The sequence below is a fragment of the Perna viridis genome, chromosome 15 (genome assembly GCF_037379345.1).
Source record: "Perna viridis isolate PV_CMFRI_1.1 ecotype Kerala chromosome 15, ASM3737934v1, whole genome shotgun sequence".
In the NCBI taxonomy this organism is placed as follows: Eukaryota; Metazoa; Mollusca; class Bivalvia; order Mytilida; family Mytilidae; genus Perna; species Perna viridis.
The window spans coordinates 4,572,959-4,592,703 of NC_142459.1; the positions used below are offsets into that span (position 1 = coordinate 4,572,959).

The following is a 19,745-nucleotide window of genomic DNA, read 5'->3' on the forward strand; positions in this document are numbered from 1 at the left end:
AGAAATTACCCCTGTTCCTCATAGTGCTGTGAAAAAAGTTCTCATCTTATTTAAAAAATTTAAACAGTTTCTGAAAGGAAAAACATTTCTGTACATTTTATAGGTGCATTTTGCTTCTTGTGATGTGAAGCCAAATCTCCATAATGATTTTTAAATATACCGCTATCTTGTGAAAACACTGGGATTTCCCATGCTATTTATAGACCCTTCACTTCCGGTGACCAGTACTGCACTGCAAGTCTGCTAACCCCACATGCCATTCTGAGGATTGTGAGCTGACATATGTAGAATCATGCTGATATATAGTCCTCTGCAGGTTAAAGTTAAGGTAAAGTCCAGAGAAGGCATTGAATATTGTGAAATTAGCATAGAAGCCTATGGGAAGTGGAGTTAGTGGTTTTTAGCCTTAAGCTGAAGCCATGGCAAAATGAAAAGTTTCTTGAAATAGCTTTAAACTACTCGAAGATCTTGTTAACTTTGCCATGAGAGGAAAACACTACAAAAATCCTTCAAAATATGCATTTTGTTAAGTTATAGGTCCAAATTATGGAAAATTGGTCTTTTTGGCTGATTTTTATGTCCTATCTTGTAAAAAGTGTAGAAAATTTAGTAAAAATATCAAATATTAATTTTTGAGGGCTATATTTACCTAAATATGGTGGTAATAAGCACTTGAAATCAAGTTTTGTGTAGATTTGAGCAAAAATTAGGTTAGAAATGAGGAAAAACTCACTTTCATTACTGCTGTTAAGGCCATATAAGCATTCCCCTATGGCAACATGGAAAATCCATTATTGAGTACTTTTTTTGCTTTAGGTGCCCTTTACTGGTCATGTTTTAATGTGAAAACACTGTATTTACAAATTTAAAGCCAAATATATCACCTTTTGTGAAAATTTAAAGATTTAGGATTTTTGACATGTGATCAAGAAAAAGGGGGAGGCATGTCAGAAATAAATTTTTAAAAATAGACCAATTTCTCAGAAAAAGATTACTTTTAAATCTATCTCTTTATTAATATTGTTAAAAAACAAGTTGTGATTGATTTTTTTTATTTGAAAAGTCAGAAAAAGTTCTTTGCAAATATTTAATGCATTTAAGTATGGTAGAATATTGTCACTTTTTTGCTCGCGCAACTTGGTTACCCTATATTTAAAAATCAAATATTTAAAAAAGTGCTTGTCACATTTCACTGAAACTTTGCAAATGCATTCAGTATGTGTGTAGGAAGATACCTGTATAGTTATTTATTTTTTCTAAGACAAAAAGTGACTTTTTAGGTTACAGACCACCAATTCAACCAATGAGCATTTGGAACGTACGCAAAAATAGTCCTACTTAGAAATTACCCCTGTTCCTCATAGTGCTGTGAAAAAAGTTCTCATCTTATTTAAAAAATTTAAACAGTTTCTGAAAGGAAAAACATTTCTGTACATTTTATAGGTGCATTTTGCTTCTTGTGATGTGAAGCCAAATCTCCATAATGATTTTTAAATATACCGCTATCTTGTGAAAACACTGGGATTTCCCATGCTATTTATAGACCCTTCACTTCCGGTGACCAGTACTGCACTGCAAGTCTGCTAACCCCACATGCCATTCTGAGGATTGTGAGCTGACATATGTAGAATCATGCTGATATATAGTCCTCTGCAGGTTAAAGTTAAGGTAAAGTCCAGAGAAGGCATTGAATATTGTGAAATTAGCATAGAAGCCTATGGGAAGTGGAATTAGTGGTTTTTAGCCTAAAATTTCAGAAAGTTCAGGATTTTACGGGTCATTTCCAAAGAATACTGTGAAATATATGGATTGTCATCAAGTAATATAAACAGATCTGTAATTGATTGATCATTGTTGAATGTGCGATATATCTGTAAAAAAAAAATTGTATTACCTGTGTGACCCCAAAACTGAGTACTAAGAGCTATTCAGCACAATATTACAATTTAATCCTGGTGCAGAACTTGAATCGATCCATGCAACTATAATTGCAATCAGTTATCAATCACTGATCAGTTTCTGATCAGTCATCGATCCGTGAATTGGTGACCCCATCACATGACCACTGAGTGGTAAATATATTGTTTTATTTGTCAATATTTGCACATATTTACTTAATACAATAGATTTAAACATCCATTAATTACTTTCATTATAATAATCTTCTGAATATGGCAATTTATCTTCATTAAACATGTCATAATCTGTTGTCCTTTTTTCTGATTCACTTAATTACGTTTCCCATTAATAAAATCCTGGATCCATCCCTGTAAAGAATTTGTATTATCAAACCTGAGGAGTTTAAGAAACGGATCTTAATTTCATCATGTTCATGTTTCATAGACATACATATGTACCTATTATCTCTCTCACATTTGGTGGAGGGGGGACTTCAACAAAACAATGAAAATTTTGGAATCTCCCATATAAAATGACAATATTTTCTATGAAAAATACTGAAAAGTAAATCATGAATTTTTACATCAGATTTGGTTTTACAAATCTATGTTAAAGTCTCCATGTCAGGGCGGAAGTTTCTTGCAACGAACTTTCCAAATGTTAAAAGAGATGCATGGAGAAACTGAATGACCATAGATTTTTATTTTGATTCTGTTTATCGCTCTGTTGATATGTCTTATTACTGTGATTAACATTCAAGAAAAATCTGAGATAATCCTGGATTTCAGGTTACAGAGGATATAAAAAAAAAAAAAAAAAAAACTTTAGGGGAATGGAATACAAAAAAAAATAACTAGGTGTATACAAGTCTAGAATGCAGGAAAAAAATTAAATGATTTTGTTTTTCTAAATTTACCAAGTAAATCTTGCTGTACATTTTTATGAAAAATAGTCAATATTTTTTCAGGTTTATAGTTATACCTTTAAATCCTCGCTTTGTAAATACTGCAGAACTTGTTGATATGTTTCCAGTTGCCCAATAAATTTATTTTTCTTTCCCACTTCTAGGTCATACCACCAGTAAGTGGGCGTGGCCTACTGAAGTAATTGGTGTGTTCCTGGAGCAGAAATGGACTATAATGACAACAGGGAAACTACAGAGGTCATTTCTACATTACAACAGGTAAGGTCAAGAGAAGGAGAAAGAAAATCATAGACAAGCAACCTTAAAAATAGTGTTGGCATGGTTGAAACCTTATCAGTTGTTTAAAGTAGATGCCTGTACAAAATGTATCAATATACATTTAACTGGGCATCTTTTCTGGCATCTTGCAAATTATTGATATTTCTCCAAGTGGTAGATCTGGTCTAGAAAAAAATAGGTTAAACTTTTGGCCAAAATTGTTATGTCTGATACTTTTTTATACCCCAACTCAATGAATGGGTGGTATTTTGGAATCACCTTGTCCGTCCGTCTGTTTTGCTATCCATCATCAAATTTATCCAATATTTGTTACAATGACCTTGACTCCCAATAGATGGATTGATTTCAAATTTAGGATGTGGCATTATATACTGTGAAAGTACTTCAATTTGTGGATACTAATTTTCGTGGATTAGGGAAGAAACACAAGTTCGTGGATTTGTGAATTTGTGGTTTCGAGGTTTTCAGTTAACACATCTATGGAAATCTCCTTTTCATTGGGAAGCAAATTCTGAGGTTTGGCCAACCCACAAAAACCACAAAAATTGGTACCCCACAAACAAATGTACTTTCATATTAGATGGAGCTCACATATTCATTGTAAGCTGTTTTGCACAGCTTCATGTTAAAATCAATGATAGTGTTATAAGAACATTTTTATACTTATTTGCTTCAAAATTACAATGACAATGCTGTAATTTGAATTGATACTGTTCCATTTCAAAGTAGAAAACTGCTTTTTTTGAATCACACTAATACAGGTATAAAAATAGTTAGCAATGCCAAAAAAAAAAGCCTGTGTTATGACATTAAGCATAATCACTACAAATGAATTTATGTGTCTTGACTGTTGTGTTGTAATTATTATTTATATATCTTAGATCTACTGTGTACTTTAATTTGTAGATACCAATTTTCGTGGATTAGGGAAGAAACACAAATTCATAGATTCTTGAATTACTAGTTTTGAGGTTTTCAGTACAAAGATCAAAGGGAATCTCATTTTTGTTGGGAACCAATTTTCATGGTTTAGCCTACCCACTAAAACCAATTGGTACCCCAGAAACAATAGTACTTTCACAGTATCTGCATTGAATTTCACTACGAAGGTGTCAGCTTTGATGTTTATACAGTTTATTAATTGATGTACAAAATAGCATGTTGTGGTTGTAATTTAAGTTGCTATAGAAGTTCATTCTAAGTTGAGTTTCACAGGTTTAGAGAATGTTACTGGTTTCACAGGTTTAGAGACTGTTACAGGGTTAGAGAATGTTACTGGTTTCACAGGTTTAGAGACTGTTACAGGTTTAGAGAATGTTACTGGTTTCACAGGTTTAGAGACTGTTACAGGGTTAGAGAATGTTACTGGTTTCACAGGTTTAGAGACTGTTACAGGGTTAGAGAATGTTACTGGTTTCACAGGTTTAGAGACTGTTACAGGGTTAGAGAATGTTACTGGTTTTACAGGGTTAGAGAGTGTTACTGGTTTCACAGGTTTTGAGAATGGTACTGGTTTCACAGGTTTAGAGAATAGCACTGGTTTCACAGGTTTAGAGAATGTTACTGGTGGGGTTTCACAGGTTTAGAGACTGTTACAGGGTTAGAGAATGTTACTGGTTTCACAGGTTTAGAGACTGTTACAGGTTTAGAGAATGTTACTGGTTTCACAGGTTTAGAGACTGTTACAGGGTTAGAGAATGTTACTGGTTTCACAGGTTTAGAGACTGTTACAGGGTTAGAGAATGTTACTGGTTTCACAGGTTTAGAGACTGTTACAGGGTTAGAGAATGTTACTGGTTTTACAGGGTTAGAGAGTGTTACTGGTTTCACAGGTTTTGAGAATGGTACTGGTTTCACAGGTTTAGAGAATAGCACTGGTTTCACAGGTTTAGAGAATGTTACTGGTGGGGTTTCACAGGTTTAGAGAATGGTACTGGTGGGGTTTCACAGGTTTAGAGAATGGTACTGGTTTCACAAGTTCAGAGAATTACTGGTTTCACAAGTTTAGAGAATTACTGGTTTCACAGGTTTAGAGAATGTTACTGGTGGAGTTTCACAGGTTTAGAGAATATTACTGGTACTTTACAAAGCCTGCACATGTAATAGGTTTTGATGATGTTTTATATCATTTAGAATCTCAGAAAGATGTACATGATATTACTCCATATTAACTTATTGCAGGGCAGTAGCCAGGTTATCTGAATGGGGGTGCGAACTGATCACTGATAAGCAATTTTACTTGGTTATCTGGTATGATTTCTCTTTAATTACAGATTAAGATGTAAATCAAAGTTGTTTTTTTTTCCAGAAGGGGGGTGTGATTGCACCTGTTGCACGCCCTGGCTACGGCCTTGTATTGGGTATACATTTTCCAGCTTCAAAATTAGCTTTGATTGGGAGTGCCTTTTCAGATCTTGCTCATAGTACATGAAGTGTTACTTCAGAAAGTGGATGTAACCTTGCAAGGGTACAACGAATTTCAGGGGCATGAAATTAATAAATACCTCTGTGACAAATATTTCATAAAACATTCTAAAAGTACTGATAGAAATTCTTTTTAGAAATTAATCAGATTCTTGACAGTATTGACAAATTGTTTGTAACAGGCCCATTTAATATAGGACAAAATTTTCAGAACTGCAATCTTGATGAATTGAGCTTATGACCTTAGAACCACTGCAGGTCTGTTTTCTGTCTGACAGGAAGAGATCCGCTGTGCATTAAATAATCATGTGTCAAATGTGGAAGTTTAAAATATGGGACAAAATTTGGTCTGCAGACAAGGTGTGAGTCCACTAGTACATGTACTAGATATAACTTATGATAAGTGACATGATCTTAGCCCTATTACAGGATAAACCTGCATTATATTACACTGGAAATTACTGTGAGCAAATTTTATTTGGGGACACCCTCACTCCCCTCCTTATACAACCTATAGGCAAATTGGAGGGGCAAAATTGCATTAGTTGATAAAGTTTGAAGAAATTCCATCAAAATCCATTCAGTGGTTTTAGAAGAGTTGTGGATTGGAAGATGGTCCCTCTTGGTGGATCAATGACAGAGTCCATATTTGGAACAGAAAACCCCTAAATTCTTTCAAATGGAAAAATAAAGTAGAAGGTGCACAATAGTATCATGTAATAAAGAATTTGTGAAAGTTTCATTAAATTCTATTAAGTAGTTTCAGGTTAGAACTTGGGATGGACAGCATGATCTGTATGTACTGTACCTACTCCTATTAAATGATCATTTTTTTTTTATTGTCACCCTATGTCAGTTAACTGAGGTGTTTACTCTGACTGAATAAGACTCCATAATGTCTAAAAATTTTGACTTATAATTAAGCTCATGGGAATGTACATCTCTCCATAGTACCTATGATAAAATCATACAAAGTTCAAGATTTTACGGATCATTTTCATAAAATATGGCTTATCTTAATGTAGCATAAACAGGTCTAAACTGGTCATTGTGAGTAAGCTTTATTTCTTTGTTTGTTGTATTCCAATTCTGTAACCATGGTAATCAAATTGTTGGAAAGATGAAATGAATATATAAATTAAGGATTAAATAGTTACTAATTGCTTCATTATTTTTTTGTAAGTTAGATTATCAATGTATCAATGATCATAAGCGTGATGGTGGACATTAATGCTGATGTCACAGTAGATGATGACATTATGCCTGAATCATTATATAAATGGTTTAATGGAGATTATTTATTGAGTTCTTTCAAAGGTAGACATGAACTGATGGTAGATGATTTATTGAGTTCTTTCAAAGGTAGACATGAACTGATGGTAGATGATTTGTTGAGTTCTTTCAAAGGTAGACATGAACTGATGGTAGATGATTTATTGAGTTCTTTAAAAGGTAGACATGAACTGATGGTAGATGATTTATTGAGTTCTTTCAAAGGTAGACATGAACTGATGGTATCCTCAACATCTCAGATAGGAATTTTTTATATGAAAGTAAAGGTATCTGGAAACTGTTAACAACAACTGCAGGGTATGATGTTCCAGTTGTCTTATTGCCTGGTACACACGAAACTACCATGAGGACAGGTAAAAGTTGAATTATACTTGCCTGGAGGACAACCAAATCTAATTTATTATTCAGCCTTCATTTACTAAAGGAAAACCTAGATTTCAATTTGAGCGAGTAGAATTTTCATTGACTTGCTTGACAGGACAAGGTTCATAAAATGTTAATGTCATACCCTGAACCAAAAATGTGAGTTAAAAAATCTGCAGGAAGAATTTAGCAACCTGATTTTTACTTGCATTACTAACCGAGAAGGCAGGCCTGGCAATTGTTTTGACTCTGTCAATCCATCGTCTGAATATAGCTGAAATATTGCTGCTCGAACATTAAACCCCAACAAACAAACTAACAAACTGTCAATCCAATCCATTTGTGTGTTCATCATGCTTTGGGGGTTGGGTTAAGTATCATTGATAACCCTGAAATCTGTCTAAACCAAAATCATTGATAACCCTGAAACCTGTCTAAACCACACCATTGATACCCCCAAAACCTTTATAAACCACATTTTTAAAAATCCTTTTATCATGTTTACATTAATTTATATGTAAATTGAACCTTGGTTAATCAAAAACCTGTCCAAACCAAACACATTTTCAAAATACAGGATGGTTTGGTTTAGACAGGTTTTACTGTTATAATCAATAGATAATGCCATGACCTCAGTAAAAATGGCAACAAGTTTTCCGATATTCTGATGAGGTTGGATCAATAATGTTCCGTAGAAATAGTGGGAGACTGTTGTAACCCAAGTATGGGGTGATACGGGGGTTATTAGGGGGTGATATGAAGATTTATTATGTGATGTGAGGGTTATTTGGGGATGGTACTTTGGCTGTAAGGGTGAGTATTGATTATAGTTGGGGTGATATTTTAAACTCCGCCACAAAAACAGATGCTGAAGTTCAAAATGGTTAGATACTTTCTTTTGAACTTAAGTACAGTATTGAAAGAGTAATCAAGGGAACCAAGGTTATAGTGTTAATCAAAAGAATGTGATCCAGGGACAAAGACCAGACATGGAAAACAGACACACACCACAAAGAACATAGAGTAACTAAAATCATACATACAAAGTAACAAAAGCAAATGAGCAACTCGGACTCCACTAAAAACTGGGAGCAGGTGCACTGGTAGGGTAAGCATCCTCTGCTTTTCTAGAAACACCCGCTGAGTTGCTCATAAAAAGTCAAGTCCAGGGTAGATGAAAGAGGAAATATTATTTCAGCAAGTACAATGAAAGAGTTGGTCTTCCTTATGAATGAATGACAATTACCTGGTAAACCAAGCAGTTTTATAAGGGATGAGCCCCCCCCCCCCCGAACTTGGCGTTTGTTTTGCATGAAATCTTACTTTTTCCCAAAATACCCCCCCCTTAAATTTTTTGCCTCACTTAACTAGTGTTTTCTTTTATTTATACCCTTTGTAACTTGTTGGATCTCATCTGTTAACTACAGATGTTTTATCAGGTAAAAATAGACTACTGGTATGTTCTATTTCTCTAAAGTGAACTATTTTACTGGCTGTAATGGGGATGAGATTATTAATAGCTAACCATGAAATTGTTTAGATAATTTAGTTCATTTAACAAATTTTTACATGTATGACATAATTTGATTGACACCTTTTTAAAATTAAGGGAAAAATAAAAATTTGTATGAGATTCAGTTATGTGATTTGATCATAAAAAATGTCAAAGATACAAATCAATGAACAATTATCATTTCACTGTGTCTAAGTTTTTTTTATCATAAAAGTAATATTAATCTACTTTAACTAAGTTAGATAAACTTTGTTCATGTAAAACGGTCAATTTTGCTAGTTCATTATCAATCAAATTATGCCTTCCTTTGTATATTAGCTAACCATTGAATAAAGTCAGTAATTGGTGATATTGATAACAGGATATTAATGTATCTTGGTATTTCCAACCAAATATAGAACATCGATTCTTGCAGTCTATACTGCACTATTTATTTATTTTCTGACGCGAGAGCTCACAAAAATGGAGTAATCTATACATATAAGGTAAATAGAGTTTGATATACATTACATTTTGTCTTGAGCTGCTTTTAAAAAGACACTTCAGATTTTTTAAATGTCATGATTGTATTGCCTCAAACTTTATAAAACAGGAAAATGTTCAATTTGTAAACATTTATGTAGTTTTTTTTCAAAAATTGGGTATAATCTTTCTATCATAAACAGTTTTAGACTGTGAAAGCTTTTTCTTGACTTTCTGGCAAAAAAAAAAGATTTTCCTGTCCCCCTCAAAAAACAGTTTCTCCTCCCCTATCTGACAAAAAACAAAAACTCAGTAAGAGCTCTCTAATAACTTAGAACCATCTTTCCAAGAAAATAGCATTGTTTTTGTCTCTTTTCTCAGTCTGTCTGTCTGTTCCCCACTCTGTTTATGGTCTGTAACTTCTGGCTAATGTTCAACCTTTATTCATGGCTGTAAAATTTGTACTAGAATTGATTATAGTAAATTTTATCCGTCCTTGTAGCCGACATTTTGCTGAGTTGCAAAAATCATTAAAATCAATATAAACTTTGTTTATTCCCACTTTTAAGTGATAAAACTGAAAATTTAAAAGATTGTAGTTCAGTTTGAGTAGTTGGAAATCTTATTTTTGAAAGGTAACTGTGTGTTCAATGCCTTCTACAGCATATATAGATCATGGGGTTTAATAAGACCAAAATACTTATAATGTCATAAGGAAGTCAATATTTCAGTAAAATATGGTATTGCTTTCTTCCTGTTTTGGTATTACATTGGCAGTCTTTGTAAGAATCATGCAAATTCTGTAAAATGTGATACACCTTAAAAAAAGGCTACATATTTTTATTTTTTTTGTTCAGTTGCTTCATAGGTCTATATGATGAAATGTATAATTATTAATTCAAATAGGTCTGCTCTTAGGAAATAGTCCACATGGAAAATCCAATAGTTTCTATTGCATTTTTTTGTCATTTACACTCTGTAAATTTTTAATTCTCAGTACATTCTATATAATTTTTATCTCCCATGAACAAGGGTTATATGAAAAGCCACATGTTACTTTCTGTGACTATGACATTTTAAGCAAAATATCAAACATAAAAATATGTAGGCTCTCCAACCATGAATCACATTTTGCATGATTTTTATGTGGAGTGCTTAATATTTTGGCATCTGTTTCATTTTGACAGGTAATTCTTAACAAACTTGTAAAATCATTTAATCGTCACAAGCTTAATCTTTTAACACTCTCATTCAACAAGAAGTGGTATATTGAAATCATATTGTCCATCTGTCAATCCATCCCTCATTCCATCCATCTGTATCGTCACGATTATCTTAAGCTCCCAATGAAATTTATTTAAAATATCATGTATGGATTTATGCTGTGAAATTACTAATGTTCGTGGGGTACCAATTTTCATGGTTTTTGTGGGTAGGGCAAAACACAGTAAAAGAAGATTTTCATTGATGTTTTTTATTGAAAACGTCAAACTCTGCAAATTCAAGACTCCATGAACTTGTGTTTCCCCCTAATCCATGAAAATTGGTATCCATGAATTAAAAATTAACAGTATTAGTGGGAGCATTTATTGGCTACCCATGGGTCTTCAATGAACAACGAGAAAACCCTCACACCAGGCTGCAGCTATACTATCACACAACAAGCAATCACAAAGGTGATTATTATGAAATATATAGCTGTCCAAAAAGTCTATAAAATGACCCATTCATAGAGAATACCTGTATACAATATACTATAAGGTGCTCAGAATGTCCTGTTGTCCAGATCGTTTAATTTGTGAATTGTTTTAAAGCATTTTTTTCATGTTATATTATTATATGAAGTGTCTATTAGCTCAGATTTGAAAGAAGTATATAACTTTTTCAACTGAAAGGAGTTATTGCCCTTGACATGTATTTGATATAATATGTCTTCTTCTGCCTCTATGATGTTAAACCTTTCATTTTATATGATTTTATTGCGTTTGACCTCTGGTGACTCATAGGTAGTGTGCAGTAGTTCTAATTAATTGACACAAGATTCAGAGTTATTGCCCTTGATTTCTAGATGACAATATCAGTTCTTAACAAACTGTCCTAGTTCTGTCATTTATGAACTCTATCATTTCCCTGAAAACAGCTGCTGGGGGACCCAAATATTGCTCTTGACCTTTAGATATTCCCAGGTACTGTCAATTAGTTCTGCCTTGATGTAGTAAAACCCTCATTTGGTTCACAGATATGGGGTTATTGCCCTTGACCTCTTGATGATGGCATTAGTTATTCCCAATTAATGTCTGTTAGTTCTGCCTTGTAGAAGTATAAGACATTAATTAATAATTATAAACCATAGTAAGTACATTACCTAAGAACAGAAGTTCACCAACAGTAGTTAATAATGTTAAGCCTTGGTACAATATAGTTGGATATTGTCCAAACTCTCTGCTTGGTAATTAGTCAGCCCACTACATTCTAGATGAACAATTGAAGAGATACTCAAGGATAGATGAGGATTTAGATGAATTTCTATCTCTATTCTTGGCAAAATAACTATCATCTCTTGATATGATACTGAATATTTAAGATCCTGGTATGTTCATGTGGAATTTGGATATTTGTTTCTTTCTTGTTATGATTGATTTTCAACAAGTATAATATCAGATGATCAAAAGCAGATGGTTAAAAATCTGCTGAAAAATGTGAAAATTTCTTAAAAATTAGACTTGGAATTTTGGCCGTTATACAATATAGTGGTAATACAATTTTATTGATTCCCTTCCTCAGCCAGATTTTTTTTGTACAGCATTACAACAGTGAAACACTACAATATTCAAGATGGCTGCTGGTTAGATGATATATTATGCCTTGAGATATGTCAAACATATGGAAGAAAAAATAAAAAACAATTTAGAGTCCAAACTGAATTAGCAACACAAATTAATGCTGTTATGAAGTTTTTGTTCCATAATCGATTGCAAGACTTGGATAATTGGCTCTAATCAATATGAATTATGTGGTACAGAGTGGAAAATTGATCACTTTAATTGGACGTTATACTATTATGACAATTTTAGTATTGACAAATGATATGAGAGCTTGTATTGAACAATGAAATTCTTTGATTTTAAGGTAAGGACATTTACACATATTACAAAATAGTCCTCTAGCTACCCATGTTTAAATAGAGACACCCTGATCTTCAAGCTGTCTTATGATAAAATAGAACTGATTCTTTTTGTGTGTTTTGCATTTAAATAATGGAATATTGCTTCTAAAGCTTGAAAATATGTTCCATTTAGATTTTAAATGATGTATTTGAATGTTTTGCTATTTAGAGTTTGAATGTGTGGTTGTCCCAGTTAGCATTTTATTACAAGTATCAGATACATCTATTTATACTCTACTAGCAAAAACTTGAAAGGAGAGATAACCCTTTACCATATAACAGATTCTAAAAGTCTTTTAAGTTGTATTAAACTTTTTTTGATATTCTGATTATGATGTCATGATGATAAGATCTTTACACAAAAGTAAGAAAAAGTGTAACTTCTCAATAGATGCAAGTCATTAGAAGATAGTTTTGGATGAAATCCAGAATTTAGTCAGAACCATCTTATAATTACATAACATTAACAGAGAGATAGGATGGTTACCTTCATCAGGTATTTGGGGTTCTCAAGGGGATCTAATTACTGAGGCACCAAAAGGAGATTACATTGCATGTTTATTATTGTGGCATACTTTTGATGATGGTACAATAATTTTTAACAATAATTTTTTACGTCTTAACAAAATTATAGCATGTAATGTAAAACTAATATAAGTCTGTCAAATCTTGCTGTAGAATTTGTCATTAGCAGAAGTTCTTTCTCAGTAAAGTACATTGTCTGAAATAAACTATTGTACTGCATGTCATAACTGTCTATTTAAGACAATTTAATTCCAGCAACCTTTATACATTATAGTAATTAATTCTTTAAATGGAATTGTAGATGTTTGTAAAATACTAGAATGAGGTAAAAATATAGTTATTTGTACAACATGCTGAGATACAAAATTCATCCAGATGAAATCTTCTTCAAGCAGTCATCCATATTTTGTAATGGCTGTACCCTATTACATGGTAATTCTAACAATAGGCCATTTCTAAAAAAATAAATCTGAAACAGTCCACGTAAATCCACTGTAACTACATGTTAAGATGTGTAGCTTTATCACTATGGTACTCTGATTTAAAAATGATAAACTTTTATTTCTGTCAGTTTTAACTTAGATGCAGACATAACATACCTGTTAACTCTCCCTCTTAAGGAGGAAGACTCTCTCTTTTTGGGTCAATATCTCTCTTTGAGAAAGTTTCCCAAGTGGGAGACATAAATCTCCCTCTCTCTCCAAATTTTCCCTCATAGTAAAAATATTGTACAAATTAAGTTCTAAATGGCTTATTAAATTGATATAAATACAATGTTTATGTTACAATCAACAATTAATTAATCCTTTTGTTACTGATTACTCAAAAATTGATTACAAAGTATTAGTATATTATAGATTTTATATTTTTATTTTTTCTTTGTATTTTGATTTCTAGCAAAATTATACTCAGGTCATCACGCTTTATCTCCCTCTTAACAGGCATAACATAAATGTGAAATTACTGAAAGTTTTTGGAGTACTGTAAGTACATATTGAGGAATTGTAGATTGTCTCTTAAGTTTGAAATATCTTTACAGGGATTGGTCGGAAAAGCCTGGGCAAATGGACCCCATGTGATCGCAGGCAACCTAAACCAGCCAATCAAATTAAACCTTACAAATATGGAGGAAAAGATCTGTGACAATCTGGTTATAAATAACACTGATGACATCACAACAGTGGCAGATAATGTTGATAATTCACCAACCAACAAAATTTTGAACAAACCAGACTTGAAATTTGTGGCTAATGCTGTCACATGGCAACAAATGTCACCTAAGAAGGAAAAGAAGAACTCATCAAGTGGCAGTAGTGATTGCTCATCTTCAGGTGACTCACAGAGCAGTGGCCTAAAAACTTGGGCAAGTATTAAGAAAACAAGTATTGAAAATATGGAGTTGAAATCAAACTCTGGACAGAGTAGTTCTTCTACGTCATCGTCGTCTGGTAGTAATACTAGCCCAACAAGAACGTGGTCTTCAATCAAACAGGAAGCAAATAAAAACAACTCACTCAATCGCAAAGATACTTCACCAACTAAACGATGTTTGTCATGTGACTCGCAAGAAAATGTTATCATTCAAAATGTACAAACAAGTGACGATACAAAAGTTGATGACAATAGTAGTTTAGATAACTTTTCCTTCAGTTCAAAAGGTTCACCTACTCATGCTGAGAAAAGATCTATACGTAAAACTGATTCCAATGACTGTGACAATAGCAGTACCAGTTTACCGTCTGGAAACTCGCAAGAGGATGGTATAGGGAATGATTACTTCTACGATGAGGACTTTACAGTTCAGTTTGATACAAATTTACGGGAGTCTACCCCCGCATTGAATCTTGGTCCAGATCCACCGGAAGATGTAGAATTTCCAAATATGGTAACAGGAAGTTATTTAAGCTTTAAAAACACAAAGTCATCTGGTATAATGCACAGTGCACATAACTTGTTTTGTCCAGATGAGTCTGAAATTTCTGTGAGCCATCATTCCAATATGGACGTTTCCTCTAGTGAACGTGAGATGATGTGCTCCAGTGACATGTTGGAATTTAGTGACAATCCTCTGTTTACACCGCCTCTATCTGGTGATGTTCAGATGGTATCACAGGAGGACTCGACTGACAGTTTAGACAAAATTGCTAAGGAAAAAGCACGTATGGATTTAAATGGGAGTGAGACTTCTAGTGATGGGAATTTGAATTTAGACTGTTACCCTCGAAAGGAGGAGTATTTTCTGTCGTTTGATGGCTCGGCTGGTCATACTGAATCTTACTCTGAACAGAGTAACTCTATCAACTCAAACTGTTCAAGTCAAGGTCAGAATAGCTATAATCAGAATCATGTGACTGTTTGTTCTAATGAAGATGTCGGAGATGAATCTTCTGAAAGCTTTCATATTTGTATGGCTGGAAATAACTACCATAAAAAACCAGTTGGAAGTAGACTTGCTAAGTTTCAAACCTTGACAGCACTACAGGAACAAACTAGTGAACTTTCAGGATCAAGTGAATATTCTGATGAAAAACCTTGTAGTGAGCCTGTGTCATCCCCAACAAAGCGAACATTTAGACGCTTGTCGCCAACTAAGGGGAGACAATTCAAACTTGGACAGAAAATTTGTTTTGCTTGTCATTTGAACAATTCTTGTGGTGAAAGTCACAGCTCACCCACAAGGTCAAGGTCACGACAAAAATCAGTGACGTCATGGAAACAAGTTAAAAGTTTAAAGAAACTTGGAAAGCTGGATAATATTTTAGATCCATCTCGGAGTAGAAGCATGCCAGACATTTGTTTACAAACATGGCAGTCAGGTTCTTCACTGACATGTCATGGTCATGATGTTCAGAGAATTGCAGAGAGCTTCCATTGCAGACGCCACTCTGCATATTTACTAGATCTTTACCAGCGAGTAAGGAATCAGTCCAACCCTGTATCCCCAGAGTGTATGGCTAACATTGAACAAATTTTGTTTCACAATGTAGTATGTAAGGAGAGTAAAATTGGAGCAAGCGCTCACTGTGATTTCTGTCGTGATGGATCTCACAGTACCAACACACTGACAGGATCGCATCAGGTGTTTAAAGATGGTAAACTTGGATATTATACACACAAACGTATTCTAGACTGGTTAGACAAGGAAAAAACTGACAACAAAATCAATAAGAGTTGTCAAACAGAAAGTCTTATCAAGAACAAAGACACAATAGTGTCACCTACAACTGTTACCCTGTGGTGTGGCACTAAAAATTTTGGGAACCAGTTTCCACCTTGTGCTAGAGATTGTGGTATTCAAACAAATGTTCAAGAATTGGCCGATAATACAAAGGAATATGCACAACAAACAACTCCTACTATAGAAGGAAGACCTGAAATTCCAAAACCAAAAATAAATGTCAGAAAAGAAACATATAGTGCACCTCCTAAATCTGAACTTGATGATTCTAATCTATTGGATAAAAATGAAGTTCTTAAGCTTATTTCTCATGATTTCAAAGAGGTAGACAATATCCTACCCAGATATGACCTTGGGAAAGCTAAAGGTCATAATATTCCTCGATCAAAAAGTGCTGATTCAGCTCGTAGACAAAATCCCAAGGTTTTAAAGAAAACCATGTTTTATTCTCATAAGTCTCTACCGGATCTAAGTTTTGTGGATTATAAATACATAGAAGATAAACATGATGATGGGACCTTCATTTCTTTGTTTGATCCGCTACCCGTGGCAATGCCAGTTCCAGTCTTTATACCAACTGTTGTCGATAGTGATAAAGTCACAAAAAGTTTGAGCACTCGGCTGTCAACTGAAAATTTATCTCACTGTTGCCGTAGTAGCTCAAGAAGTAGAAGTAAAGGTCATAGGTCACATTCAGCTCCAGCAAGGTCACACAGTTGTTCCCGACATTGTGCTGAGTCTGGTTCCAGTAGTAGTGGGTTTACCAGTTCTACCTCTTCTGGTATTGATCCAGGATACAGCACTGATAGGGGAGCTAATAATAGCAGTCCAAGTACTGACATTGAACGCTTGATCTTCTATCCTCCTCATGTGGAGAACACAAACAAGGGAGATTATCTGAGTGAAAACTTGAGTGACAGTGGCAATATAAGTATTCCTTCAAACCCTGATAAATCCAGGCAACATTCGAAACAAAAAACTGTAGATAAAAAAGTGTCGAGATATACTAATGAAATTCATCCTGGGAATTTAGACCAAAAACATAAAAGCAAACCAGCAAGAAGCCCTAGCAATAATAGTAGCCATTGTTCATCCAATGGTTCTCTTCATCTTGAACGTCTGTATGCTTTACAGGAGGAGAACACACCAGTCTCTTCTCCAGAGAGAGATATGTGTCACCATGAAAATGACTATCTCTATGGTAATGCTTATTGTGTCAACTGTTTTAAAGGTCATGAAAAAGGTCAAGGTCATATTGAAGGATGGGAAAATGAGGAAGTTGTGGTGCGTAGACGTAAGTTTGACTATCATATTCAACTTTCTAGTGAATCTGGGTCATCAGGAAGTGGTAGCTTCTTCCCAAACTTTGACAAAAAACCTCTTAAGTCATGTCTGAGGAAACGTCAGTTCCTTCGTACAAGATCTCTCTCTGACACTTTTGATCTTGGTCAAGAAGAACAACAAGTAAAAAATGTTCAAAAGAAAAATAGACATTCATATGCTTGTGAAGAAATTATTCTCTTGCAAGACGAGTCTGGAGAGTACTTTGTTTGTAAGAATGAGGAGGAGAATGCACAGCCTGTTGTGTTATATATCGAAGAAAAACATTCAGATGATCAAGACAAAACAATTGTAAAACTGCGTCCGAAAACCCAAGAGAAAGAAACTGAAGCAGAATCAGAAAAAGAATTGAATGGAAAAAGGAAAAGCGTCAGTTTTGCTTCTGAAGTTTCTTTCCATGCAATAAGTCCTCATATGTCACCAAAACGACAACAGAATAGTAATAGTAGTAGTCAGGAGGAAGAACCATCAACAAACCCACAGGCAGTGACATCATTAAAGCAGGATGTCAACCAGACAAGTACTGGTATGTTTTATAGTAATATTTAATATGTCATGTTTTAGGTTTCCAACTGAAAACTCATTGTACTCTCAATCTTGTGAAATTGTCACTTTGTTAGAGTTATCTTTCTTGATTTTGTTTGATTTGGTTGATTTTAGTGGGAGATAAATTTATGATTTTCTCAAAAGTGCAGATCTGAATATGAAAAGGACAACTGTTAAGTAAAAAAATAACATATGTAGATTGAAAAAGTATTGTTTGTTAGGTGGGTTTTTCTTTACCATGAATCACTTTATTATGGAAAGTGTCTGAATTTTATATGGACTGGTACTTAATATGCCATGTAAAAGTAAGTTCTTTGTATTCCAACTTTTCCATTACATTCTTACTGTAAAGTGCAATCACCTTGTCCGTCTGTCAGTCTGTCTATCCATTTCACTTTTCTGTGATAGATTTCTCAACTTCTATTAAAAGCTTAGTAGATATTTTGTATATTGTTTTTGTAACTATGTTTTTCCTTTAATGTTTTTGTAACTATGTTTTTCCGTTTCTTCTTTAGGTTAAGTTATCATATAGTGGGTTATTTTTGCAGGTGTAAAATTTGGCTTAAAATGTTATTGTAAACAGAAGTTAACATTTGGCTTTTCATAGAATATTTGTTCATAAGAGATAAAAAATGTATAGAATGCTGTGTAGAATTTAAAATTAAGGGAGATAATTCTGTAAATGACAATAAAATACAATATAAACTATGGGATTTCAATGTGAATTAACTCCTAAGAGCAGACAGATTGGAATGAATAAACATATTTCATCATATAGACCTATAAAGCAACTCAATAACAAAAATAAAAATGTGTAGTTTTTTTTGGGTGTATCACATTTTACAGAATCTGCACGACTCTTACTAAGACTGCTAGGATTTGGATTAATCTTTGAGGATGTTTTCCCTACCGGTGCATCTGGTCCATACTCCCAGTTTTAAACTAATTTACTTTGTTTTGATTATTTTATGTTCTTTGTTGTTTGTGTCGGTTTTCCATGTTTTGGTCTTTGTTCCTGGATTAATTCTTTTGATTTCCACTAGAATTGTTGATTCCTTGATTACTCTTAATTTTGAAACTTTATTTAAGTTCGTGATGCTCACACTCATGATAGTTATGAATATGTTTAATTTAATCCATTATAAGGTGACACTTGCCTTTTTTTAGGTCTTTGATTGATTTAATTGGTTAACAAATTCCTTTTTTTCTCATTACTGTATCATGACCAAATATTCTGACATCCTTACTGATAGTAAGTTTCAACTGTTTTTGATATCTTTTATAATTTTCAGACAAGCAGAGTTCAGATTCAGATGATTCAATGCCTCCTTCAGATTTTCAAGTATCTCCCACTAGGGAGACAACTCCAGAAATTGATTCAGGGGAGGTAACTCCATCCAATGAGAAGGACCAAAAGAAAGGGTTGCTTTCTACAATAAGCAGTGCTGCTGAATCCCTAGTCGAACATTTCGCTTCTGCCAAAAATCCTTTTGACAAGGTAACTATGTAATAGCTATGTATCATAAAGTTGATGGGCTTTGATTGGTCAGTTATCAGGAATCAGGTTTGAAAACTACTTACAGCCTTCACAGTGAATCAGTAAGCCATTTGGTTGGCCTCTAAAAAAAATCACAAAAAGGCCACTAATATGGATATCTAAAGGGTATATACATGTACCGGTAATTTGTCTTTTTCCAACACAGAATTTTGGGATTTTCCTCCTCCATAGAAACTGACTTCTGGATTGGAAGAACAGGCCTTGATTTGCAACAAGATTTAAAAACACTCTTGTTAGACATAATTTAGAAGCTTAATTTTATAGTTAGAAATC

The 19,745-nt window shown here is 33.8% G+C and overlaps 1 protein-coding gene across 1 annotated transcript in view; it reads left to right on the top strand.

Annotated features, from left to right (window-relative positions):
- LOC148596644 (uncharacterized) overlaps positions 1 to 19,745 on the top strand; it is a 42,622-nt gene that overhangs the window by 3,743 nt on the left and 19,134 nt on the right. The window contains exons 2-4 of the mRNA XM_088562871.1: positions 2,968 to 3,082; positions 13,889 to 17,894; positions 19,207 to 19,412. Of these exons, the coding sequence (XP_088418997.1) occupies positions 3,029 to 3,082; positions 13,889 to 17,894; positions 19,207 to 19,412 (4,266 nt within the window). The 5' untranslated portion in view covers positions 2,968 to 3,028. The remainder of the gene's footprint in view (positions 1 to 2,967; positions 3,083 to 13,888; positions 17,895 to 19,206; positions 19,413 to 19,745) is intronic.